The sequence below is a fragment of the Vigna radiata genome, chromosome 11 (assembly GCF_000741045.1).
Source record: "Vigna radiata var. radiata cultivar VC1973A chromosome 11, Vradiata_ver6, whole genome shotgun sequence".
NCBI lineage: Eukaryota > Viridiplantae > Streptophyta > Magnoliopsida > Fabales > Fabaceae > Vigna > Vigna radiata.
In genome coordinates, this window is record NC_028361.1 from 6,783,832 (window position 1) to 6,810,581 (window position 26,750).

The window sequence follows — 26,750 nt, forward strand, 5'->3', positions numbered from 1 at the left end:
GGTGTATTTTAAATTATTGTTTATTTGCCCTAAGCTTCGTACTATAGTAAAAATCATTGGTTACTTTATTTCATCCATCAGGACTCATATAGGCAACATCTTCTAAATCAGTGTTGACTAGTATTTGTCAATTGTAATATACAACATTTTGGTGAGGCTTTGGCCATTGTTTGAGTGCACATAACACTATAATCTTCTAGTTTATCCCTTTACATGATACTGGGACTCTAAATGAAAATAGCAAGCAATATGCAGTTGTGTGTGGATGTTCACCCAGGCTGCATTTGCAGTTCTTCACTTTGCTCATAGTTAAAAACCATTAGCGTTTGCTTTCACTATGCTTATATGATACGATATGATATCCTTGACATATGAATTAATATATGCCAGTCTTGTAATGGGATTGGCTACTAATATATATACTTATGTTCTATGATCAAATAGTGCAAAAAGTTGTTGTTGGAGTCCCTCTTTTCCAAGTTGTACATTGTTCTAATCTGATGATATCTTTTTATTCCATTTTGATAGTAGAAACTGTGGATACATTTTTCCTTTGTTATGTATCTCCAAAATCTCAGCTTATGGAATATTTCAAGTTCTCTTACGTATTAGACAGTGAACGAAAATGGGTTGAGTATATTTTTTTGTCAGGTCTCAGGAGCATATAAATATCGCAGATTTATGATTTATGTGCATGCTAAGGGAATGATCGTTGATGATGAGTATGTTATAATTGGATCTGCTAATATAAACCAAAGATCTATGGCTGGTACTAAAGATACTGAGATAGCTATGGGTGCATATCAACCCCATTACACATGGTCAGCAAAGCAAAGACATCCATATGGTCAGGTTTGTATTTCTCCCTAAACTTTTATTCTTGAAGCAGATTTTCTAGCTGTAAATCTTTCTATCCAGCCACAGATGTCATGTTGTGTCATTGTACCTAAATGGATTATAAATCAAATATATCAAATTACTGGATGATTTCTAGGCATAGATAGACCTAAAAATCACTCTTCTACTGAATGAAAATCTCCTTAATTATCGAATGACTAAATGGTGTCACGGATAAGTAACTAGATAGAAAGCTTTGCTTGTTGTTCTACCTAGTATCTCTAGTACCTTGTCTGTTTGGAGAAAATTGACTGATGCCTTAATGTTTGAACCTCTTAGCTTTTTTGTCCCAATATGCTATGTGAGATTATATTTATCAAATCCAACGGTTTTGTCCTTGCAGATTTATGGTTACAGAATGTCACTTTGGGGAGAGCATCTTGGCATGTTAGATGAAACTTTTGGGGAGCCAGAGAGTTTGGAGTGTGTGCATACAGTGAATCAAATTGCTGAAAACAATTGGAAATTATTCGCTTCTGAAGATTTCTCGCTATTGCAAGGACATCTTCTTAAGTATCCTGTAAAGGTAGATTCTGATGGAACGATTAGATCCCTACCGGACTGTGAGAATTTTCCCGATGCTGGCGGTAAGATATTAGGTGCTCACTCCACAGCAATCCCAGATATTCTAACAACTTAAACTCCTGAATTCATGTTGCGTGAAGATTGTGTGACGTATTGTTGTCTGTCCCTTCCTGAGAAAGATGATACAAAAAGAAGTTGGGGTGAAGTTATGTAGCTTTCTGTACTTAATTTATTGTTCAGTTCATTTGTAAATCTTCCACAGTATTGATTCATATTTTGAAACACCTGTTTATAGATAGTTTTTGTCCGTTATTCTGTCATTGGTTTGGTTATAGTTTTGTGTACCTAAGCTGCATTCATATATTGCATCCCCGAACGAAATACACTTTTTTTAAGTAGCAACATCTCCTTCAGGTGGTACATACATGATACGTAGATACTATTAGTAGTTGGAGTAAAGTGAGGACTTTCAGAAGATTTGTAAAAGCAACCCTTAAGGTTCATTTTGTGTTGAGTGAGTTTCGTGTGATTGTGAAACATTCTATTATTCTCTTATGATAATATATCCTACATTCTCTTACCTAAATTTATTCTACATTCAATATTATAATATCCTCTATTGATAACATTTTAACATGGTATCAATGCTTTGAGGGACTGAGAGAAAAGAAAAAGCCAAAAAGTCTGAGAGAAAAACTATGCACAAAAAATCTCCAGAACTAAAGTGACTTTCAATAATTCTTTCCCTTCACTTTCGGTTGCAAAATGAGAACTTACTTAAGAGCTTAAAGGTTGTGGGATACAGTGGAAAATGGTATATTCAAATTTCATTACCTGAAAACCTAATAGTAACAGGACCATTAAAAGTCATGATGACAAAATAATAAAGGAAGGAAAACTACTTCTCATAATACTAGTAGTTGTACATGATTGTATTTTCATCGAGATTGTTACTTTGTAAACTGCCAAGGAAACATGGAATGAATCAAAGGAAGAGTTTCAAAGAAGTGATACATCAAAGAGGAAGGAAGTTGTAAATCTGAGAAGTTCGAAGATGTCATAATGAAGTACAGTGAAATTGTCAAAGAGTTCACTAATAAAGGTGGTCACAAGTATAAGGCCTCTTGTTAAAGAACTGTCATCAATGTGTAGTGGAGAAAATCTTGGTTTGTTTTTCTGAGAGGACCGAATCAAATATATCTTTTTTAGAAGAGAACAATCTTTTTTAGAAGAGAACAAGGATTCCTCAATGATAACAGTGACAAAATTGGTGAATGTGTTACAAGCCATCGGGTAACGATGATCTCTCGAAAGGGAGGAGAGGATGGAAAGTGGCCTAAGATAAAATCGAACAATGGGAAAAAATATTAGTGGTAAAAGTGAGTTTGAGAATAAAAGCGTAAGAGTAAGACTTAGAATGAGTTTCCCCTTTGCTCATACTTCAAAAACAAAAACCACACTGAAGGATTTAGTTGGTTTAAACCAAACTTGGTTACAGAAAATTTGTAAGAATAGACAAAACCAACAAGGATAAACTATTTAGACTTTCCAACAGTAATGTATGTCAGACACGAGGGCAACTCTTGCTACAAGTTGTGACGCAACAAGAAAGAGCAAAGAAGCTTGGATGATATACTGAGGATGCCAAATCACAAAAACTCACAGTGCTAGTATCTTAAAAGAGTTAGACAATGCATACATATTCAGAGTTGATTTTCTGTTGAAAGACAAAGGAGTTGTCTGTTGCGATTCCCTCAACTACAAAACATATTTCAAATTGTTTTATAAGTATTTAAACTGAGTTAGGGTTGACTGTGGGAAGGATGTTAGAAAAAATTATTTTCTAGTTTTTTTTTTAAAAAATAAAGTTTAAAATACTTTATCCATATAGAGGTCAGATAATATATGTCCTGATGAAAGATACAAATTTTTTAGTTGAATGGTAGAAAATAGAGGACCAAACCTTTACCAGAAAAACAAGTCCTCACGGATTTGTTTTTGGTATCATTCTAAAAAATCTCTTATCAATAAAGATATCTCATGTATATATAAATTCATGTCCATCTATTATTTTTGTTTTATATGAGACTTTGTTTGTACCCAAGTCTTATTTTAAAAAATACTAACTCGGAGTTACAAGAATTGAAAGTCATGAACTGAGATATAAGTCGTGACATGGAATCTACAAAGATAGAGCATGAGAAGCTCGACATGGATTTGAAAGAGAAGAAAGCTGTTACAAAACCACAGGGAAAATAATGAAAAATAAGAGGAAACGAGAATACTGAAAGGATCACTTATCCTGTTTCATAGAAATCAAGGCAAAAACAGAAGGAAGAACCCTACTGCCTAGAGCTAAGCTCCTAAAGAGACCCAAACGGTACTCTCCACTCATAAATTTGTAAAAACAGCCTCCTCAAACCCACACACTCCTCTGACCTATAAAGGTAACAACCAAAAGGGAAATCTTCTAGGATTCCCCCCTTTCTCTCTCTTTAACTAATTCTGCTACGTGTCCCCCTCAACTTCTTTTATTTATTTCTCCTAATATAAACTTGTCCCCATTTTCTTTGCTCTTTGTCCAATATATTTTCTGGCCCAATAGATAGTTGGGCTGTATCAATACCTCCCTCTTGAAAGATAGTCTTGTTCTCAAGACTAAAAGCTGGAAATTGGACTTTCATTGACATCTCATCCTCCCACGTTGCTTCTTCTACTGTTTTTCCCAGCCACTGCACCAGCCACTGATTAACCCTTTCTCCCTCCTTGCTTATGCTTCTCGTCGCCAACACATTCTGGGGTAACCACATATCTGATGGGTCCTCTTCTAACCCTGTGGGCAATTCTTCTTCTGTTTTATACTCCCCAATAGCCCTTTTAAGCAACGAAACANGAAATACAGGATGTATTTTTGAAGTTGGTGGTAACTGCAACCGATAAGCTACTTCTCCAACCCTTTCAATGACTTCAAAAGGTCCGTAGTACCTTGCGCTAAGCTTAGGACTGATGCGAGAAATAACAGAGTGTTGCCTGTGAGGTTTCAGTTTAAGAAACACCATGTCCCCTATCTTAAAACTTCTCTCCTGTCGGTGTTTGTTCGCTTGTTCCTTCATACGCTCCTGGGAACGCATCAAATGTCCTTTCAGCTGACGAATGGCTTCGTCTCTATCCATTAATTCACGTTGAACCGCCTCTACTTTCACCTCCCCTCTTACAATTGGAATAATCCTTGGTGGAGGCCTCCCATAAACTGCCTCAAAGGGTGTAGTTCCTATAGATTCGTGGTAAGTGGTATTAAACCACAATTCTGCCCACGACAGCCAATTAACCCACATTTTCGGTTGATCAGTGATGAAACAACGAAGGTATGTCTCCAAGCATCGGTTGGTCACTTCCGTTTGACCATCTGTTTGTGGATGATACGCGGAGCTCATCCTTAACTTGGTCCCCTGCAACCTGAAAAACTCCCTCCAAAAAGCACTTATAAAAGTAGGATCTCTGTCACTTACCACTGATTTAGGTATCCCATGTAAACGAACAACTTCTCTGATAAAAATCTCAGCAATACTCTTAGCAGTAAAAGGATGTTTTACTGGAATGAAATGGCTATATTTTGTAAGTCTGTCCACCACCACTAATACAGTATCAAATCCTTTCGATTTTGGCAGTTTTGTAATGAAATCTAGGCTTATATCTTCCCATACCGCTTCCGGAATTGGCATTGGCTGTAACAATCCTCCTGGGGCAGTAGTTACGTATTTCTGACATTGACATGTATCACATTCTTGAACAAATTTCATGATATCCCCCTTCATCCCCTTCCAATATAAATTTGTTGTAGCCCTTCTGTAGGTCCGATAGAAGCCAGAATGTCCAGATTGGGGAGATGCATGCAACTCTTTTAACAACTCGGGAATCCAAGATGACTGAGATGAAACCACTAACCTGCCTTTATATTGCAGTACCCCTTGTTGATAACTGAACCCTGCATATTTACCCTTAACTCTTCCCGCTTTCAGTGCTGTAATGATCTCCAACAACTCCTCATCCTTATGCGCCTCATCAACTATTGCAGGATAATCCATCCAAATTGGTTCAGTAACCACTTTCCTTAAATCTGCAGTATCCTTACTTCGAGATAGTGCATCGGCACCTTTATTTTCATAACCTGGTTTGTAAATTATTTCGAAGTTATACCCCAATAACTTTGCCACCCAATTTTGTTGGCTTCCTGTGGTGATGCGCTGCTGCAGAAGTTGTTTGAGACTTCTCTGATCAGAGAAAACCTTAAATCTTCGCCCAATTAAATATGGCCTCCAATGCTGAATGGATAAAACTACAGCCATCAATTCTTTTTCATACGCTGATTTGGACAAATTTCTGGGGCTTAAAGCCTTGTTGTAGTAAGCGACAGGTTGTCTATCCTGCATCAAAATGGCCCCAATACCAGTACCTGAGGCATCACACTCAAGTTCAAATTCCTTCTCAAAGTTGGGTAAGCATAGACATGGAGCAGTTGTTATCAATCTTTTCAACTCATCAAAAGCCTGTTGGGCATTTTCATGCCAACTAAAATTGTCCTTCTTCGTTAGTTCAGTTAAAGGTCGCGCAATGTTTCCATAATTCTGCACAAATTTCCTGTAATAACCTGTGAGGCCTAAGAAACCCCTCACCCCTTTGACATTCCTTGGCACTGGCCATTCGATCACACTTCTGACTTTTTCAGGATCTACAAAAACTCCTTTCTCTGATATTACATGCCCCAGGTAGTTAACGCTGCTTCTTCCAAAACTACATTTCTCTTTATTTGCAAATAAAACATTATCCCGTAACAGTTGTAGTGCCATAATTAGATTTGTTAGATGCTCTTCCCAATCCTTTCCATAGATCAATATGTCATCGAAAAAGACTAGGACTCCCTTCCTCAGCATCTTCTTAAAAACTTCGTTCATTAAAGCTTGAAAAGTTGAAGGTGCGTTCATGAGTCCAAAAGGCATTACCAGATACTCGTAATGTCCCTCATGGGTTCGAAAAACCGTTTTCTCAATGTCTTGCTCTCTCATCCTGACTTGATGATACCCTGAAGTGAGATCTAATTTTGAAAAATATTTAGCTCCATGCAATTCGTCCAGTAGCTCTTCAATAACTGGGATTGGGAATTTGTCAGGTACAGTCACCTTGTTTAATGCCCTATAGTCCACACACATGCGCCAACGATTGTTTTTCTTTTTCACCAGGATTACCGGACTAGAAAATGCACTCTGACTACGTCGAACATGCCCGGTGCACTCCCGGGAATCAGGTTGATGCAATGCTCCTTTTGGCGTTTTGGAGGTAGGTCTTTTGGGTCCTTGAATACATCTCCATACTGACCCAGCGTTTGTTTTAATTTTGCCAACAAGGTGTGACTGGTTTCTTCTTCTTTCTTGGCCTCTCCTTCGGTTTCAAGCTTACAGAGGCTAGAACTCAAAGATTCACTTTGCTTCGTCCCTCTAAGCACCTTAATTCCTTGGGCCGAATTAATCTTCATGATTTGCTTCTTCCAATCTACCCACATCTCACCCAACGACTCCAGCCATGCCATACCAAGGATAAGATCAATATCTTCTAGTTCGAATAAAAACGCATCCACCATGAACTCCCCTGTCTCAAGAACAATCTTCAATTTCCGACAAACCCCTACTGTTTCTGTTTGATGCCCATCTCCCATCAATATACGCATACTCCGCGTATTCTTCCATTCCCAGTCCATCGCCTTCACTAACCTTCGCGAAACGAAATTATGAGACGCTCCGGAATCTATCAAAATGAAGAGAGGTACCCCTTTAATCATCCCTTTTAGTTTCATTGTTCTGGGCACGTCTTTAGTTTCTTTCTCCAGCACGAAGAGACTGATAGCACTGCAAACTCCATCGGCTTCCTCCGTTTCACCCTCGCCGTCACTTTTACGGATTTCTTCTTCATCTTCAAACTCAATCTGAATCTCATTTTCAGCCACTATGGCCCTCAATTGTTTAATTGGGCATTGATGATTGGGCCCATACGGCCCACCACATTTGAAATACAACCCCTTTTTTCTCCTATCCACCAAATCCTGATAAGATAAATGATACACGCCCCTCTCACGTGCTCCCCCTGACCCCCTATCATTTGTACCACCCTTCCAATTTGGGCCTGACCCATCACTCCCTCTATTTGCTCCATACCCTTTTTGACCCACTCGCCCCATTATGTTGGATCCGGTTTTGTGACCCAAATTATCACCTCCTACTGCATGCGTCTCATTTCGTCTGTGCCACCCTCTATTTCGTCCCGACACTTCCAAATCAATAGCATGAGCAACGTTCATCAATCGTCCTCTGGTTAATGGATTTGCGATATGTAAGCTCCGCACTTTAGCTCGAACCTCTTCTCGTAGACCATGGGTGAAGTATGAGAAGTATTGCTCATCATGGAGTTTAGGAATTTGGGCGATCAAGCATTCAAATCGTCTGATATACTCATCCATGCTCCCTGTTTGATTCAATGCTGTCAACTGATCATAAACACTCCCTTCCCCCATTCCTCCGTAACGTTCAAGCAACTCCTTCTTCAAATCATCCCACGACAACACCTCATAATCGTTTATCAACGAATTGAAAAAGTGGATTGTCCCTCCTTCCATACACAAATGAGCCAAGTTTACTTTTACCATCTCGCTGGTCTCCTGAACCTTGAAGTAAATCTCCGCTCTCGAAATCCATCCCGTAGGATCATCACCATTGAACGTTGGTAACTCGATCCTTTTTACTGATTGTCGAAACTCCTCCAGAGCAGCTCCTTCTAAGGCTGTCAGATTTCCTCCACCATTGGTGCTTTTCTTAGGATCTGTTTTTTTATTTCCCACCGAACCTTCACCCTCTTCATTAATTTTTTTTCCAAAACTCATCGTCATCAACTCCATCATTTTTGTTTGATTTTCTGCAGCTTCTTTTCTCATCTCTTCGAGTGCTGAATGATTCTGGGATGCTTGTAAACGCAACTCTTCCATGATCGCTTTCATTCGAATAACTTCTTCTTCCACATACCCGACCTGGTCCTCCATAGTTCCGGAGCTCACTGGTTCCCCTTTCTTTCTGCTTTCTGCTCGAGTGTTAACCATTCTCCCTTGAATGAAATATCCGGCAGGTCGGACCAAATGTTACAAAACCACAGGGAAAATAATGAAAAATAAGAGGAAACGAGAATACTGAAAGGATCACTGATCCTGTTTCATTGAAATCAAGGCAAAAACAGAAGGAAGAACCCTACTGCCCAGAGCTAAGCTCCTAAAGAGACCCAAACGGTACTCTCCACTCATAAATTTGTAAAAACAGCCTCCTCAAACCCACACACTCCTCTAACCTATAAAGGTAACAACCAAAAGGGAAATCTTCTAGGATTCCCCCATTTCTCTCTCTTTAACTAATTCTGCTACGTGTCCCCCTCAACTTCTTTTATTTATTTCTCCTAATATAAACTTGTCCCATTTTCTTTGCTCTTTGTCCAATATATTTTCTGGCCCAATAGATAGTTGGGCTGTATCAAAAGCTCTTCATAGTTTGTACTAAAAGAGTTTTCTTATGACCTTGCAAAAGGAACGTCATGAAAATGACCTATCTTCGATTTGTTGCTTTGAAACAGCAAATTGCTTACAGAAACCCGTTGCTTTGATACAACAAATTAATTACAAAAACCTGTTGAATCTTACTAAAGGTCTAAAGAAGCAAAATGAACAACTCAATGCTAAAATCATTCACCTTAAGAAAAAAAAAATAAAAAATCAAAGAATAGGGAAAATAAATCGAAAATGGTATATTCCATTTGGTAAGTTTGATGAAGCACAAGAAGTTTAGAATCAGATGCCTTGCAAAGGCATTACAACGAATACGACAATGATGCCTGATTAAGAAAAAAAAAATTGAAAGGATAGATGAGACTAATAAAATGTTTAGTCAAATTCATGCACCCATTGTCATTTGTTGGAGTAACATGATTATAGGTTATTCTTAAAGAGAACTACAATTGCTCAAGAGAAAAAGTTGGAGGCAGAATCTGGTCGGACGATGATGGATTCATTCGATTATTGTTAATCATGTACTTAATTTGGACTATTTTTGACATTATTGGTAAATATGACGAACTTTCATATTTATCATTTAAGTTATTTTGATATTGTTATGAAGAAGTTTGAATTAAAAATATTTAATGCATATATCTCTTTTCTAGTAATGATGTAGAGGTAGATTTATAAATTTGGAAACATTTATTATCCACCGATTATTTTGGAATAATGGATCTTATTAAACAAAATGAAAAAAAAAAAATAGGACTTTTTATCTCAAATCATCTCAAGCCCAATATCAAGTTATAAAAAAACCAATATCTCGCCATAAGACCGAGAGTAGTTATCCTATATACAGATTATAAACATTTATTTATAATCTTACTTTGTAGTATTATCTTTTACATTTTTATATAAATACTTTACTTTTATTACTATTTTTTTACATACTTTTTATAACTTTAATATAAATTTTAATAATATTTTTCATGTTAATATCACTATAAAAATTACTTTTTAATTAAATTTGTTTTTTTTCCTAAAAATATTAATTATTTCGGACTATCATTGAAAAGTATTGTCATAAACCTTTTTATTTTCTTAATAATCGATACTAAGAACCTCTCATATTGGGAAGTAGTTCCATTTTTGGGCTCTTTTTTTTTAAAAAAAAAAAATTGCTAACCAGAAAAGTAATGGGTCCAGTCCGATTAAAACGGACCGACTCAGTGACCCGACCCTTATAACAGCTCGCTATATGAATCGAAGGTCAATTCGTTGCACTGCGATTGACAAAACAAAACCCTTAGCCTTCGTGGTCTCATTCGTGATTCTTCTTCATCTCCGTTCAAGAGGTCTACGCTTGAAGATCTCGTTGAAATGGCATGTTCCCCTTATCAATCCATTCCAATCACTCAGATTCTCCTCTATGGCTTGCCGAAGATATTCTAACGCTTTTTTTCATTTTTCAATTATTTTGCAGGCCGATTCTCCGCCGAGAAGGTAAACTCCGTAATTCTCTTAGATTATGATGATAATGATTATCCTGTAATGTTGATGCACTGCGTGGCATTTGACGACGAGTCTTTGTATGTATGTGTCTTTGTCTGTGTTTGTAACCCTAATGCACAATGCAATAAAACATGGAAAATTATTTGTCGACGAATTTGTTCTTGACAAAGTATAGCGTAGGTGGTAGGTCCGGAACCTAGGTTATTGCTATTTCGATGGCTATGGCTGAAGCATTTAGTTGTGCCGTGTTCGGTGTTTAGGGCTTGCCTTAGGTATTAAACGTCGTTCTAGTATTGACCTAGGACGTTGATTTGGGATTTGATCCCTCGCTGTCGGCGAGAATCTGTGGCGATAATTGAGATCCACCATGAACCCTCACATTCGGGCTGGTTTATGCGTGCGCAGCGGTGCCATTCCCAAGCCGTAGATGAAAGGACTGTCTATAGAGAAAACTTGAGTTACACATAGTTGGCTTCTAGTGTTTGCCTTTGTCCAATTTCAAGTGGGGTCCTCAACCGAGTTTTGCTCTGATTCTCTGCCCAAATCCTAGAGGGTCCAGAATTAATTTCTTGATTCGGGTATTGTGAACAAGTTTAATACTAGAATTCATGTGTCACCAAGGTGAACGCATTCAATTTTGTGAGATTTTTATTTTGAACACATGGTCAAAGGATGAATGTGAGGACACTGAGATTAGTGGTTAATGAAACTATTTGTCCTTGTGTTATGATGGAATATTTCAGGAATTCAAGGTCCCCTTCCCCATGGAGGGCTCAGTCAAGATCGAGGTCTAGGTCTAGATCTAGGCCAAGGTCTAGGTCCCGGTCAAGATCATTTGAAAAACAAAGGCCAAGGTCTCGCTCCAGAAGTCGTGGAAGGTTAGTGCCAAACATTTATCTTTCGTGAGTTATGGCTATGTGTAAATGTGTTTAATAATTTTTCGTTTTCGTGGCTGTGCTGTGGACTAAACCATCTTGTCTCGTTCAGATCAAGATCAAGAAGTAATGACAGGTTAGTCACTTTCCGATTTATTTGTATCTGGACATAATCCTTCCATTAGAAGATACGTCGTAAATTGTAAAGTACTTCTGAATTAAGTGCGTGCGATTGGGCTTTTTTTATTTGGTTTAATGATTTGTCAAGAGCTTATATGTTCAATTTATGTTTCAGGATGGAGACTAAAAATACAGGGAATACACTTTATGTCACTGGTCTATCTTCAAGGGTCACTGAGAGAGACCTGGAGGAGCATTTCTCTAAAGAGGGAAAGGTGACTGTTGTTTGATTTACACTTTTTCACTTAATTGTCACAATTTTCCTCCCCGTTGAATCCCATATTTTGGAATGGGTGTTAATAGTCGTCTTCTTTGTTAGGTTGCTTCGTGTTTTCTTGTGGTGGAGCCCCGTACTCGCATTTCTCGAGGTTTTGCTTTTATTACAATGGATACCGTTGAGGATGCAAACCGCTGCATCAAATATCTCAATCAATCAGTTTTAGAGGGTCGCTATATCACTGTTGAGCGGGTATTGTGTTCTTCAATTAACTTGTAGTTGCTAAAGAATACTTGTGCTCTTGTTTCTTCTTAACTTGAAGGTTTTGTGGTCGTATTCAGAATACATTGCCTCAGCTATTTTGGCAGCAATCAAAGATGATCAGTTCATCCATGTCAACTTTAGTGATACAGCTTGATCAATGGCAAACTTAAACAGCTCTAATCAAATGCCTCTGATCCACTAAACACATAGCAACTATATTGTCCAACAACTTTACAACATCAGCATTCACTTTCAACTCAACTAATCAACGGACATTATCAACAACTTTCTAATCAGCCTTTTATGGTATCTCACACCTGGCATTAATCATGTGTGTGGATATACATTTTTTTCCTTTATAAGCTAGCCTGTTTACGTTGTAGAAACTTACTCTTAAAGGACAAACATAGAAATAGTGTGCAAGTGTTAGTACATTTTGCTTAGGCCACAAGGACATCACATATTCTACGTGTTTTTCTGCCCCGTGTTACTTGGATGATTTATTTATGCAGTTTTTAGCCAAATAAACTCCAGGGATTGTGAGCCTCTGTGTTTTATTTCAGTCCCGAAGAAAGCGTGCAAGAACTCCTACACCTGGACACTATCTTGGCCTGAAAAGTACTCGAGACTATGGTAAGTTTGAAACAGCGTCTTTTGAATGGTTAGTCTAGTCTTCATTGTTTGGTTTATGTAAACTTTTACTGAACCCGACCTGTTTGTTTGAAGGATATCGCGGTGACCGCGGAAGGTATAGAGGAGGTGGATCTGGTCGTGATGATTATGCATATCGAGGAGAGCGTGGAAGGTCTCCAAGGCGCTCACCTTATCGAGGTGGTAGAGATTATTCTCCGAGGCATTCACCGCCACCTTATGGCGGAAGAACTAGGAGGGATAGGTCCAGGTCACTTCCATACTCTCCATATGGTAGCCCAGACAGGAGGTATGCTCGTGGATCTAGGTGATGTCTTTTGAAGCTTTTTCCATCTTTAAATTTCAAGATGGAAAGGAAAAACTGTTTTATGAACATCAGTTTGTATCCATGTTTTGGAAACAGTTTGCACTTATTAATACTTTCTTTCCTACTTCTGTGTTTGTTTTAAACTTAACTAGTTTGTATAATTCGTAATTTATTGGCCAAATGGATCTAAAAGACCCACTACTCTGTAAAGCTCCATTTTGTCTTTATATTTTCCGAGCAGAGTCGCAAACTTAACTAAATTTTTAGTGGAAATTAGTTTTAGTATGTCAGTAATTGATGGACATTTATTAAATTAGTAATTGTCGAAGTTTGGCTTTGTTACAATTTTAAGCTTATGGTTTATGATTTCTTTTTGCTGTAACATTTTCAATGTGGAGGTCTTTAAAAATAGATAGCCTCTTAATAATTTTAAGTGTAATACTTAATTTTGAAAGTTATAAAAATGTATAAAACATAGATCTTTATAAGATATTATTTAGACACGTATATACGAAATATCGCGAGTTTGCAAAATAATGTGACATTATCCATGTTAATTTTGTTGAAAGTTTTATAATAAATTTCTTGTTAATTTTCTAGCAATATTTTGTATTGTGGGGGTGTTTTAAAGATAGCTTTAGTTATAGAGTTGAAAATATCAGTAGTAGAAATGGGGGATACTTTTTTAACAAAATTTATGGTCGCTCATTAAAGTATAATTTTTTAAAGTTGGCAAATGGTGTATTGACGACTGTTATTAATAGTGTAATAAAAGGTTGCCATGATGTTGGAAAAGTAATAAAGTTGATTATTTTTTAAATTAGGGTCTTGGTGGGGATAATTTAAATGTTAAACGTATTTTTTAATTTTTTTATTATCTAGGTTCATTAAACTTGAAGTATTTGTCTGTAATTTTATTAAGAGTCTCGATGTTATTATGTCTAAAGAATAAACGTTTTTCCTTTCTCTTTTCTGAATCAGTTGTGTTTACTTGAGGGTGACAGGAGGTGATGGGGAAGAGGAGGTGATGGGGAAGAGTGATTGGGTGGATTTGAGAATAATTTTTTTTACTAATTATTTGAGTGAATTTGGAGGTAAACAAGAGTGAATTTTAAAATAAAATTTGTGAGAATTGGTGTAAGATTTAGTTTATATGACAGATTAAAAAAATTTACTTCAAAATTCACTTTCGTTTATTTTCAAATTCACTTAAATAAACAACAAAAAATAATCACTCTCTCCCAATCACCTCTGTCACCCTCAAGTGAACACACCCAAGTGAATACTTATCCTATCTCACATTTTCTTAGAAACCCACTCATGTGAAGAAAAGTTAAGCAAGCTTATATATGACACCTTGTTAACATGAGACTATGTCGTTGTTTATTCATGTTATAACGCTTCATGGAAGAATTGTAAAGAGGGAAAAAAAATGAGGGGAGAGAAAAAAAAATTGCTTATCAATCAAAAAAAGTAATATATAATAATAATACATAATATTACATTTGAAGGTAAATATTATGTTCCTAAATGCATTAAAAAAATCCTTGAAGGAGAAAATAATTTAAAACATCAGTAAGAGTAAATGCGTAAATTTAAAAAATAAACTACAAGTAAATGATTTTATTTAAGGACTTTACCAAAACAATTTTTTTTTTTTAATTTCAGAGATAAAGTTAAAGAGAGAAATAAAATTGGTGGATAGAATGGTTGTTGACACAATATGATGATTGAAATGCACTATGAATGAAAGAAAGAGGAAATGGCAACAATTTTTGTTCATGTAAGTGTGTAGGATTCAGAATTGAAATAGAGTTGGAAATTAAAGAGAGAGAGACTTAAAATGTGGAAATTTATGAGCTAAAGAGGAGACAGGGTTCAGGAACAGCAACAACCTGGTATGGTAATGGAAGCGACCATGTTTCATGTTTCTGCGATTGTGCTCAATCCTCAATCTCACACTTTCCTCTTTCCCTCACGCAACTTCAAACTGTCACAAACTCTCCACTTCCCCAGAAACTCCATTCTCCGCTCTCTCTCGCCGTCGCTGCACCCAACTCCCCAATACGACGATTCCGAAGAACACGTCATCGGCGACTGCATCGTATTCGAGGAAGGCGTTTTCGATGACCCACTTTTCCACAGCTACGACACTCTCACCGTCGATAAGCCCAAGCCCAAGCCCAAGCCCGGTTGGAGGAAAAAGGTGGAGGAGAACGTGGGCGAGAATTTGGTTCCGGGTAAATGGCGAGAGGTTCAGGCGGAGATAAACATCACGAAGAGGGATAGGCGCAAGATAGCGTGGGAAATGGAGTTCAACAGCAAGGTTGAAAAGAAGAGAAGAGGGTTGATTCCCCTTAGGGATATGAACTTGGATGACTATAAGGCTTATAAGGAGGCCAAACTGGCGCAGATGAAGTTTCTCGATAACCCTTCTAGTTCTCCGGTGAAAGAAGAGGTTCCTCAACCTGAACCTGAATTGAATCGTGGTGAAGAGGGCCACCCTGAACCTGAATTGAACGGAGGCGAACGTGTGGAGCCCAAGAATCCTAGATGGCTTGTTTATGGGAGGGGTTTCGAGGATGTCACTGAGTTTTTCAATAGTGAAAACTATGACCCTGACGCTAAAACCCTTCAAGGTACATTAATCAGTTGTTTTTCTTTTCTACGCTTTGCTCTATGGCCTACATTTTCTTTGGTTTTTGTTTGCTCTTGTTTTGCTACTTGTGTTGGATATGCTTATTCTTCTTTGGGATATGAACCGATCAGTGAAAACTAATGCTTTGGTTTAGATATGTTTTCGAATAACACTTTCGTGAGAAGGGTTAAAATTAGCTGCTTCCATGAGTTAAATTTAACTTACTTTCCAAGCTTAATTCATTTTATCTTCTTCTAATGAGTGTTTATTTAGAGGTTTACTAGGGTCTAACTGGTTAGTCGTTCGTGCACTGTTGCTGCATGTCATGGTTGTTATTAAATGACAATGTGGGCTGAGAAATTGCACTGTGATCAAATTAATGATTTTGTTCTTGTGGCATGTGTCTGGATTTTTTCAAGTATTGGGATCTTTGTTCTAATTCTTTCGTGCCTGCATGAATAGGTAAGCGGAAGCTGTTTACCAAGGAGGAGAAGGTTTTATTGAATAAGCGGGTGCCAGACTTGGAAACTGCTACTTCAGTAAGTTTTATGTTAGAAGAAAAAAACATGACTGTTTTTTTACTGTCGATATATTTTTGCTGATGTTGGAAAAAAAAAAATTCTCTTATGTTGTCAGTCTTGTTGGACTGGATACTCTGGTCATAGAAACCTTGTTGCAATGCTTTTTTGAGTGTGGTAAAGGTGAAAGGAGGAAAAATGGTTCTGATTCACTTGTAGCCTTTGGTGAATATTCTCAATATTATTTTCAGGATAAATGGCAACCCCTGCACACTCTTGCTGCTTGTGGAGAATTTGAACTTTTAGATTCTCTGTTGAAGCATAATGTTGATATCAATGCTGTGGATAAGGTAATGCAGTTCTAACTTTTCATAATGGGAATTGGAATGCACAACTCCTCTATTTACTTTACTGATTTACTTCGTTTCCAGGATGGTTTGACTGCCCTTCAGAGAGCAGTAATTGGAAAAAAGCAGGCCATAACCAATTATCTCCTGAGAAACTCAGCTAACCCCTTTGTACTGGACAAAGTGAGTAAAATTTTACTAAATAGATGAGCTGTGCTGTTGTAGTTGCATCCTTTACTTTCCAATGTTCTTAGCTCTTCTGCCATAATTCAAAAATCATTACCGTTGTTATGCCATCTTATTCTAACGGCATATTGTTCTTGTAAGCCTTAGTTGTCTGTTAGTGATATGTTTGTATGTAACTGTTTTGTTATTTATGTTCTGAAAACAGGAGGGAGCCACATTGATGCACTATGCGGTACTAACAGCTTCTACCCAATCAATTAAATTACTCTTGCTGTATAATGTGGATATAAATCTTCAGGACAATGTATGATTAATTTTTCTCTTGGTTATTTTATCTACCTTTTGTTTTTTATGCTGAGATGTTTGAGAACATAATTCATTTTCTGTGTGTTAGTATGGCTGGACACCATTACATCTTGCTGTGCAAGCTCAGAGAACAGATTTAGTGAGGCTTCTGCTGATTAAAGGTGCTGATAAGACATCAAAAAACAAGGTAATTTGTTATTGATCCCTGCTTTAATCTATCAATGTTAAAAAACCTTGGTGTCTTGCATAATTTTAGCTGAATGTAGATGCTTCGGTCATTGCTACGATTATTAGCTTTTGTTGTATTTAGAAGGTCTGTCTCTGTCATATGCAGTTAGGTGATCTTAATGAAAGGTTATTCTGATATCCAAATCTTGATTAACAATTTTGAATTTGAGATATTAACATGATATTCTCTCTTCAGCCAAAGAAACTGCTCACGTGTCATAAACTTTTTCAGTTATTGAAGATATTTTTTCAAAAATGATTGAGGAGTTATTTAACTTTGCCAATCACACAATTCTTTGAAAAACTTATATATCTAGCTCAATGTCTGAATCAGAGAGGATGGCTGTTTTAGACAATCACAAGTAACAAAAAGTTGTGCTATCTCTTTGACATTGATTAACTGTTTTATGGAAAAACTGGTTTTGGATTGAGAATGATGTGTCAAGTAGCCAACCTGCTTAGGATAGATCATATTTATGTTGTTGTTACAGCAACTGAGGAATTGTTAATTCATGCCTAATGTCTCTTCGAAGTCCTGTATTTCATGCAACTTTGTTTCAGCTGTGAGTATCTTCAAAAGTTTCTACTGTTACTAAACTAGAGAAACCTCGGAATAGTGATTCAGTGTTCAATTTCTTTTTCTAGGTGCTTAATTCTGGTAATTTATTTCTTTTTTGTTGATCTTATATTGCAATTTCCCTGGTTGTTTGTGCAGGATGGTTTAACTCCACTGGACCTTTGCCTTTACTCTGGACAAAGTGCCAGAACATATGAGCTAATCAAGTTGTTTAAGCAGCCTCTAAGACGAGTTAGCCATGTATCAAAACGATGATGGGGCCTGAAACAACACAACTTTCGAAAGATTTTCACCAACAAAGAAGATTAGCCCTTGACAGGTTTTGCAGAGAATTTGCACCCTTCAGCATATGGAGATTTTAGGACAAGTACAACATTGTACTATATTGAATAAAATGTATTTAAATGATAGGAAAATAAGAACATTTTCATGAAAAAGAAAAGAAAAATGACATGCCATTTTTTAAAATTTGATTCTCATACAATACACCAAGCGTACCTAAAATCTCAGCTTTAATTCTAAATAACTTGTTTGTGCTAAACTTATATTAAGGTAATATTTTTTATTTATAAACATCTCCTATGGGAAATGCTATAATAAACTATCTTTTATTGAAAATCTAGACAGTGATGGTTTTTTCTCTATCAGCTTGTTGCCAGGAAACCACGTTTATTAAATTAGGCTAAAAATATGGATTGAACAAATTAAATTGTAAGCTACCAACCATATGTATAAAACTTTGACCAAACACATTGCATAATTGATGTCTTGTTTGGATAAATTTTACTATAAACACTTTTAGGAGGAAAAAAAAAATATGAAATTAGTTTTTTGTACGTGTTAAAATTAGTTTATTCATAAGTTAACTTATACGAATTGTCTTTTTCTCTAAATTTATATTTTTACCTTATGAATAAATTAATTTTAGTTGATGAAAAATTGAAACTTTTCTCCTTAAAACTGCTGGTGAACAATTTTTTTTACATATATATAATTCTGAATCATAAACCCGTGATCAGTTGTTTGATCGATTCTCTTTCTGTATGAAAAATAACTATCAAGAAATGTAAATCTTTAAATGAATATTAGTGTTTTGATTTTAGGAGTTCGCCAAAAACCTGAACAAGAGTTCTTTCTGGGTTATGAAGTAATTGGTTAAACCATATGAGAAAAAAATAATAATAAATATGGTTGCCATGTTTTCTTCAATGTGATTCAAAATTTGAGGTTAGAATTCAAGAAGTATATGTAAATCCGATGTTATCATGGTGATGATTGTGAAATGGCATACCGAGCATATGATATATCCAATGAAATTTGATACAGAATCAGCAATACCTAACTAATTTTAAGGATTTTGTATCATCCAACGTTGTTTTAACCTAGTATTGGCAGCAGTAGCAACTGGAAATGGAAGCCTCCATGGTCAACTTTTCCAACGTTATGTTCAATGCTCAACCTCACAATCTCTTCTCTCACCATATCAATTCTCCTTTAACCATCTCTCCCCTCCGGTTCCAATCTCTACAATCCCTTCAATTTCCGGCCAAACGGAATGCTCACTCCCAAAAGAACCGCAACTACGTCGTCTTCGATGATGGAATCTTCGAAGACGACACCGTTTTCATAAACGACAACAACAACCCCAAACCCAAAGCGGGTTCTGGGAAGAAAGTAGCGCCGATTAAGCGCGAGAATTTGGTTCCGGACAAGTGGAGAGAGGCTCAGGCAGAGACCAAAATCACCATTAACGAGAGGCGCAAGAAGAAGAATCGAAGAGAGATGGTTCCATTCAGAGGTTCCGAGAAAATTAGGTTCAACGGAACGGTGGAGACGAAGAGAAAGGAAAATGGAAAAGTGTTGAGTCCCTACACGGATGTGAATTGGAACGAATACAAGGCTTCTAAGAAGGAAATATTGAAAAAGCTGAATCCTCTGGTTCTGAAAAACCCTTCTAGATTTCCCGTCGATGAGAAGGTTCCAGAACCTGACTTCAATGGTGAGCGTGTAGAGCCTAAGAATCCGAGAGGGGTTGTTCAGGGGAAGAATTTGGAGGATGTCTTACAGTTTTTCAATAGTGGGAGCTACAACCCTCGTGCTAACACCACCCGTGAAGGTGATGAATTTTTTAGTTTTTAGTAAGTTAAAGTTAATAATTTATGTTAAGATCAAAATCAGTTTTTTGGAGAAGATAAAATCACTTGGTATTGGATGTGTATCTTCTTTTGAGTGTTGGGGTTGTGGTATTGATATTTTCGTGCCTGAATGAATAGGTTGTCGGAATTTGTTCGTTATTAGTAAGGAGGAGATGTTCTTGTTGAACAAGCGAATGCCGGACTTGGCTACTGCTACTTCAGTGAGTTTTCTGTGTCTAAAGAACAAATTACAATGATCTGTGCTTTGTTCTCATTATGCATGTATTATTGCTAAGATGAAATTCTATAGTCCTCCTGCATTGTGATGGCTTACTATGCTTAGAGATTATTTGTTCCACGAATGGATGTTATTCAGCAATCTCAGTAGTTGTTTATGTTTTGTTGCCGTTTATCTGTCTTCTTTGGACTGGGTTAATTGGGGCTACAATAACGTTGTAGGATGTTGTATTTTCTTCTTTTCAGAACCATGATTGATGGAAAGGATTCTGATTCTTACTGGGAAAGAGTTTGGTGAATAATGCATTTTTTTTTGGCTTATTCTAACATTATTTCCAGGATAAATGGCTTCCTCTGCACACATTTGCTGCATGTGGAGAATGCTTCCTTTTAGATTCTTTGTTGAAGCATAATGTTGATATCAATGCAGTCGATAAGGTTTATAAATTCCAACTTTTTATATGGCAGAATAAACATTGTGAAGTCGTTGATTTAAATAATAGTGATTTACTTTGTTTCCAGGATGGTTTGACTGTCCTTCACAAGGCCATTGGTAAAAAGCAGGCCATAACCAACTATCTTCTGAGAAACTCAGCTAATCCTTTTGTACAGGATAAAGTGAGTAAAAAATTACGTAATTGTTGTTGTTGCAAACGTGAGCCTTTGCTTCCTTAAGTTTTTATTTTGTGTCTTTCCTTCCCCATTGAGAAATTGTTGCTTTTATCGCTCCATCTTAATCTAACAGCATAGTAGTATCATAAGATTAGTTGCTTGCTGGTGATAATTTTATGCATCTACCTTGTTTATGTACGGGAACAGGAGGGGGCCACCTTGATGCACTATGCTGTACAAACAGGTTCTACCGAGACAATTGAATTACTCTTATTCTATAATGTGGATATAAATCTTCAGGACAAGGTATGGTCAATTGTTCTCGTACTTATCATACCTGCATTGTAATCTTTTCAGTTGCTATTGAGAACTTAATTTGTTTACTCTGTTTCAGGATGGCTGGACACCATTACATCTTGCAGTTCAAACTCAGAAACCCAATGTAGTGAGGCTTCTGCTGCTTAAAGGTGCAGATAGGACATTAAGAAACAAGGTATTGATTGTTAATTTCCTGCATTAATATATAAATGTTAAAGGACCTTGATGCTGTGCATAATGTTACCTGAATATGGATGTTATTGCTGGATAATCCGTAAAAGGTAACTGTCATTGCTATTTAGACTGTTTCTCTCTGCCATACCAACTAGTTAGGTCATCTGAAAGAAAGGCCATTTTCATATCCAAACCCTGCGTCACAATGTAGAAACTGAATCTAGATTTTCCTGTAAACCAGGGAAACGTTTCCAGAGTCATGATAAATTTATAAGTTTTTGAAGAAAAAGGTTCACAATGTATTGAGGGATCGTTAAACTTTGCCAATCTAATGTTTGTTTGCTAAATTTTACGTAGCTGTTTCAAAGCCTGGGTCAAGGACATTAAGTTTTGTCAAATCTTTATGACATGATGGAATATAGTTTTATTTGAAATTTGTTTTTTTTTAGCATGATCCTTTAAATAGCTGACTTAAGATAAGGCATGAATGGTTCTGTTGCTTCTGTAATTGTGGAATTTCTTATTTTTTGCTCAGCTTGGTTGAGGATAGAGAAGAGTGTGGAAAATAAAATAATTGAAAGAAATAGAGTGGGAAAAAAAAAAAGGATGTTTGCTTGAATTGAAATAAAGTGGAAAGAGAGACCAAATGGAGGGAAATTGTAAAGGTAATATGTATTTGGTTTAAAAGAAAAGAAACAGCAAAGTGATTTGATAATTTTTTTTAAAACATTTTTGGCGATACCATTGTTATGGTTGGGCATATTCACACTGATAAACTACTAAACACGTACCTATGACTTACAATGATTCTATGATGCAAGATTTAATCGATTAAACAGTGACGATAATCTACAAATGAAAGTTCAGGATGAATGATTTAATTGATTAAACACTTATAATAATTGATAAAATTGGCACCTATAACTTTCACCAATTCCAACATGCGCGAAATAATCAATTGAAATGTTATATAATCGATTAATATGATCTTCATGATCAAGTTCCTTACACAATACACCATTTGAATTAATGATAAATCATTTTATGGTGCACAATACTAGTCATTCAAGATATACATTACACGTGGTGTAATAAGTTTAATATTAAGTCACAGTCTTCCAAAATATCCTGCCACAACAATCCTAACCTGAGTCTTCCAATATGTACATTACACTTCACATCTAATCGAAGTCTTTCAAGATATACATTACACTTCAAATATATCAAAAGTCTTTCAAAGTGTACAGTACATTTTAAATACACATCCAAAACAATGTTCGTTTTTAAGATTGGTTGTTGCATAAAAACTTGTACCATAAATTAGTTGTTCATCTTGCAAATTCGTTTTAACCGTGTCCCACACATCTGTGATACTTTATTGTGGAACTTCTCCTCAAGATTGTTACTTGTTCATGCATCAATTCATTGCGTTTTTCAATAGCCACAACTTGCCGCTGTGCAACCTGTGACATATTTTCAGTCAACACATTCCCGTTAACAATTGCCTCAACCACTCTATCCAACCCAGTTGTTAGTTTATCAAATTATGTATTGATTACAACAACCATTGGTGTTTTGCGCTTTGTGCAACGGGAAGTGTAAGTTCCAGTAACGGGATTGAATTAAGTCATACATGATTGACAAAAAAACTATCACCTTCTTTTCTTTCAAACTAAACACAAACATTTACAGATCCCTTCCATTTTCCTCTCTTTTCCAATTCAACCAACAACACTTTTCTCCACTCTATTTCCTTTCAATTTTCTTTTCGCTTCCACACTTTTATCTTCCCTCAACCAAATGCAGTATTGTAATGTCCTCCATGTATGGAATGTCACGTAAGTTGTGAGTTTGACATGCATCTTCTAATATATCAGCTGTTGCTCACTAAACGAGAGAGAGAAACTTGGGAATAGTGATTGGGTGTTCAATTTCTTTGTTTACCTGGTTAGTGCTGATAATTTCTTTAATGTTAATTTTCAAATTGTAATTTCTCTGTTGTATATTTCAGGATGGTTTAACTCCACTAGACCTTTGTCTTTACTCGGGTCAAAGTTTCCAAACATATGTGCTGATTAAGTTGTTAAAGCAACCTCGAGAATATCTTTGACTTGTATGACAAATGGTGTCTCTCTACCCATTTTGTCCTTGGTTAAATCTATTTGCCTTTTCATGCTGATCAAGTAAGAAGGACTTTAATCACTTGTGTTTCCATTATTACTTTCTATCATTGATTCTTGCGATGTTGGAACTGAATGGGTAAATCAGTTGCTAGAGATTAAGACTTCCAGTGATGTGACTTAACGAGGCAATCTCATTTTGTTGTCCTTTTGTGTTCAATTTCAACAGATGCCAAAAGCAGTTAGTATTTCATTCCCAGCGTGCTGTTATGGATTCTTTTTTTTTTTGGTTGGTGCATTGAATCGCTTTTGTGATGCAATGGGTGGATTTTATTGTAGGTCAATTGTGGTTGAATTCCATGCCAGGGACTTCAGCAGCTACTTTTGGAGACGCTAACTGCAGTGTAAATATGAATCTGATTGGTACTTGGTATTTTACTATTCCTTTTCTACTCCAATTCACTGCCTATTATAAGGAGATAAAAGTAGAAGAAAGAAAATATATGATGCATACTGTGCTTTGGGGTCGATAATGTACAGAAACAGATGCCTCATACACTATATTGTCCTGAGCTCGGATTCTGTTTTTGTTCGCGTTGATGGGAATCGTAGTGCTATTATTTTAAGTTAATGATTATCTTATCTGTGTCAAAATAATGTGGTGTTACCCGGTTTGTGATTATCTGATTTGTTCTGGATGGTGACTAAATTTATGACAGGAAGATGTCTTTCATGTTGTCTTAGCCGATATCATTCTTCATCCTGTCAGTGAAACTAACAGTAACTTGAACCTCCACCATTGACCTTTTTTTTTTATGAATTAATTTAAATACACTAACACTTTAGTTCGACAATCTTTTATACTATCATCTAATCTTGTGCGCTATGAATGATAAAATTGTTGGTTTCTTTGAATACTTAAAACTTAAACTATTTGAAGGTGATTTTAAATTTACAGGTAGTGAAAGTTTTTACATTGATTATTTGATTAAACTCGTTTTTATATGATTAGTCCCACTGCTGGCTTTCATTGTTTAATGTCTAAGGTGCTTGATTGATTCATTGGATTTTTGGAAGGTTTCGGTCATGTTCTCTGCCTCTGCAATCATTCCTACCATGGTTTTTGCCAAGCATCAACCATAGATTTGTAGATAGTGGATTATGTGCTAGACTTTATGTACATATAGTTATCTTTCTTTAAAGTAGCTTTAAAACTTTTTGATGATTATGACTTAGACCTTATGTACATATAATTATTTTTCTTTAAAGTAGCTTTCAAAAATTCTGATTTAGTTGACGTTATGAACATGATTTGCTTTTATTCACTTCATCACGTGAGCACAGTTGATGATATTATCAGACTAAGAGATTGGTTGTTTTATGTTCCATGTAAGTGAGAGAAAAAAAAGTTATTAAGAGCTCAATTTTTTAGAGCTAGGCATAGCTTAGTTTGGTTTGATTCATTTAGATTCAGTTCAGCTCAGTTTGTTTCGATTACGGTTGGGCTCGGTTCGACTTGGTGTGGTTCAGCTTGTTTCGGTTCGGTTTGCAATCGCTCGACTCTGTCCGGCTAGGCTAAGCTCGATTAGACTCGGCTCGTTTGGCTTTGCTCGGTTTGGTTTGGTTCGCTTTAGTTTCGATCAGGTCGATTCGGTTTAGATTGGTTTAGGTCAGTTCGGTTCAGCTTGGTTCGGCTTGTCTCAACTCGGCTCGACTCCACTCGACTTGGCTCGGCATGACTCAACTCAACTTGAATTGGGTTGGGTGGGGATGAGTGGGGTTGGATGGGATGAGGTGGGTTGGGTTAGGGTTGGGGTTGGCGTTGAGGTTGGTGTTCACGTTTCGGTTGAGGTGAAGTTAGGTTGACTAGGGTTGGGTTGGGTAGAAATGGGTTGGATAGGGTTGGGTGGGCTGAGGTTGGGTTGGGTTTGGTTAGACTGGGTTTTGTTGGGTTGGGTGGCGTGGGTTAGGTTGGGATTGGGGTTGGGGTAGGATTGGCCTTAAGGTTGGGGTTTGGGTTTGGGTTTGGGTTAGGTTAGGTTGTGTTAGGTTGGGTTAGGGTGGGGTTAAGTAGGGTTGGGTTGGGTTGGATTGGTTGGGGTTGGGTTGGGTTAGGTGGGGTTGGGTTGGGGTTGGCATGGGGTTGGGATTGGCATTGAGGTTGGGGTTCGAGTTTCGTTTGAGTAGGGTTTAGGTTGGGTTGGGAGGGGTTGGGTGGGTTGGGTTTAGGTTTGGTTGGGATTGGGTTGGGTGGCGTGGGTTAGGTTGGGGTTAGGGTTAAGGCTAGGACTAGCCTTAGGGTTGGGGTTGGGGTTGGGTTTGGGGGTTGGGGTGGGGTTGGATTGTGTTCTATTGGGTTCTTTTTGGTTGGGTTGGATTGGGTGGGGTTAGGTTGGGGTTTGGGATGGGTTGGGGTTGGGTTTGGTTAAGTTGGGTTGGGTAGGGTGGGGTTGGGTTGGAGGGGATGGTTGGGTTAGGTTGGTTTGGGGTTGAGGTTGGGTGGGATTGGGTTGGCGCTTGCATTGGGGTTGAGGGTTGGTTTGGGTTTGGTAGGGTTAGGTTGGGTGGGGTTAGGTCGGGTTGGATTAGGTGGGGTTGGGTTGTGTTTTGCTAGATTCTTTTGGGTTGGGTGGGGTGGGGTTGGGTTAGGTTAGGTGGCGTGGGTTAGTTTGGGGTAAGGGTTGGGTTGGTTGGGGTTGTGGTTGTGTTTGGTTAAGTTGGGTTGGACTGGGGTTGGGGTTAGGGTTGGGGATGGGGTTAGGTTAGATTAGTTGCGGTTAGGTGGGGTTGGGTTGGGGTTTGTGTTCGGGTGTGGTTAGGTTTAGTTGAATTGGGTTGGGTTGGTTGAGATTGGGATTTGGGTTAGGTTGGGTTGGGTAGGATTGTGTTTATCTGGGTTAGGTTGGGTGGGGTGGTGTTGGGTGGGGTTGGTTTGGGTTGGGTTTGGTTTGGTTTGGTTTGGTTCAGTTCAATTCGGTTCGGTGCGATTTGGTTTGGTTCGATTCGGTTTGGTTTGATCCAATTCGGTCTGGTTCGTCACCTAACCCCACCCCACCCAATCTAATCCAACCCAGCCCAAGCTAACCCAAATCTATCCCCTACCTAACTCTTTCCAACCCAACCTAGTCCAACCCAACCCAATCGAAACCAAACCAAACCCACCCAACCTCAACTTAACCGAACCCTACCCCATCCCATCTAACCTAACCCAAATCAACCCAACCGAACGCAATCTAAATCCCAACCCGAACCCCAACCACAACCCTAATCCCAACCCAACTCATCCAAACCCAACCCCACTCAATCCAACCAAACCCAACCCCAACCCACCCCACCCAACCCAA

The 26,750-nt window shown here is 37.4% G+C and overlaps 4 protein-coding genes across 10 annotated transcripts in view; all 4 read left to right on the forward strand.

The window, feature by feature from the left end:
- LOC106777666 (phospholipase D delta) overlaps positions 1–2,008 on the forward strand; it is a gene marked incomplete in the record, with an annotated part of 9,245 nt that extends 7,237 nt beyond the window's left edge. The window contains 2 exon segments of the mRNA XM_022787410.1: positions 652–852; positions 1,241–2,008. Of these exon segments, the coding sequence (XP_022643131.1) occupies positions 652–852; positions 1,241–1,537 (498 nt within the window).
- Positions 2,009–10,281: 8,273 nt separating this feature from the next.
- LOC106776304 (serine/arginine-rich splicing factor SR45a) lies at positions 10,282–13,300 on the forward strand. The gene is made up of 8 exons (XM_014663710.2): positions 10,282–10,387; positions 10,488–10,507; positions 11,260–11,394; positions 11,504–11,527; positions 11,687–11,786; positions 11,891–12,040; positions 12,616–12,685; positions 12,779–13,300. The coding sequence occupies exons 1-8, from the start codon at positions 10,385–10,387 to the stop codon at positions 13,012–13,014; spliced, it is 738 nt and encodes a 245-aa protein (XP_014519196.1). The 5' UTR covers positions 10,282–10,384; the 3' UTR covers positions 13,015–13,300.
- Positions 13,301–14,709: 1,409 nt separating this feature from the next.
- On the forward strand, positions 14,710–18,330 carry LOC106776494 (ankyrin repeat domain-containing protein, chloroplastic). The gene is made up of 7 exons (XM_014663970.2): positions 14,710–15,649; positions 16,111–16,187; positions 16,418–16,516; positions 16,598–16,696; positions 16,905–17,003; positions 17,094–17,192; positions 17,949–18,330. The coding sequence occupies exons 1-7, from the start codon at positions 14,911–14,913 to the stop codon at positions 18,063–18,065; spliced, it is 1,329 nt and encodes a 442-aa protein (XP_014519456.1). The 5' UTR covers positions 14,710–14,910; the 3' UTR covers positions 18,066–18,330.
- A 562-nt stretch (positions 18,331–18,892) lies between these two features.
- LOC106776473 (ankyrin repeat domain-containing protein, chloroplastic) lies at positions 18,893–24,708 on the forward strand. 7 transcript variants are annotated; one of them, XM_022775575.1, is made up of 9 exons: positions 18,899–19,926; positions 20,084–20,166; positions 20,522–20,620; positions 20,705–20,800; positions 21,002–21,100; positions 21,189–21,287; positions 23,298–23,469; positions 23,746–23,836; positions 24,484–24,708. In XM_022775575.1, the coding sequence occupies exons 1-7, from the start codon at positions 19,221–19,223 to the stop codon at positions 23,394–23,396; spliced, it is 1,281 nt and encodes a 426-aa protein (XP_022631296.1). In that variant the 5' UTR covers positions 18,899–19,220; the 3' UTR covers positions 23,397–23,469; positions 23,746–23,836; positions 24,484–24,708. The 7 variants fall into 7 exon arrangements, with proteins under 7 accessions (XP_022631297.1, XP_022631296.1, XP_022631294.1 ...); XM_022775573.1 differs by lacking the exon at positions 24,484–24,708 and adding an exon at positions 23,636–23,647 and having other exon boundaries at positions 23,746–24,032; XM_022775572.1 differs by having other exon boundaries at positions 18,900–19,926; positions 23,298–23,647; positions 24,484–24,707.
- Positions 24,709–26,750: the final 2,042 nt, after the last annotated feature.

What these genes read in the sequence shown, in the direction of transcription:
- LOC106776494 (XM_014663970.2), top strand. Translation starts at nt 14,911, where the DNA reads ATGGTAATGGAAGCGACCATGTTTCATGTTTCTGCGATTGTGCTCAAT. An exon ending in ACTTGGAAACTGCTACTTCA is followed by an intron (nt 16,188 to 16,417) that starts GTAAGTTTTATG and finishes TATTATTTTCAG; the next exon opens with GATAAATGGCAACCCCTGCA. An exon ending in ATAAGACATCAAAAAACAAG is followed by an intron (nt 17,193 to 17,948) that starts GTAATTTGTTAT and finishes TTGTTTGTGCAG; the next exon opens with GATGGTTTAACTCCACTGGA.
- LOC106776473 (XM_022775575.1), top strand. Translation starts at nt 19,221, where the DNA reads ATGGAAGCCTCCATGGTCAACTTTTCCAACGTTATGTTCAATGCTCAA. An exon ending in TGCTAACACCACCCGTGAAG is followed by an intron (nt 19,927 to 20,083) that starts GTGATGAATTTT and finishes CTGAATGAATAG; the next exon opens with GTTGTCGGAATTTGTTCGTT. An exon ending in ATAGGACATTAAGAAACAAG is followed by an intron (nt 21,288 to 23,297) that starts GTATTGATTGTT and finishes TGTATATTTCAG; the next exon opens with GATGGTTTAACTCCACTAGA.
- LOC106776304 (XM_014663710.2), top strand. An exon ending in CGCTCCAGAAGTCGTGGAAG is followed by an intron (nt 11,395 to 11,503) that starts GTTAGTGCCAAA and finishes TGTCTCGTTCAG; the next exon opens with ATCAAGATCAAGAAGTAATG. An exon ending in GCTATATCACTGTTGAGCGG is followed by an intron (nt 12,041 to 12,615) that starts GTATTGTGTTCT and finishes GTTTTATTTCAG; the next exon opens with TCCCGAAGAAAGCGTGCAAG.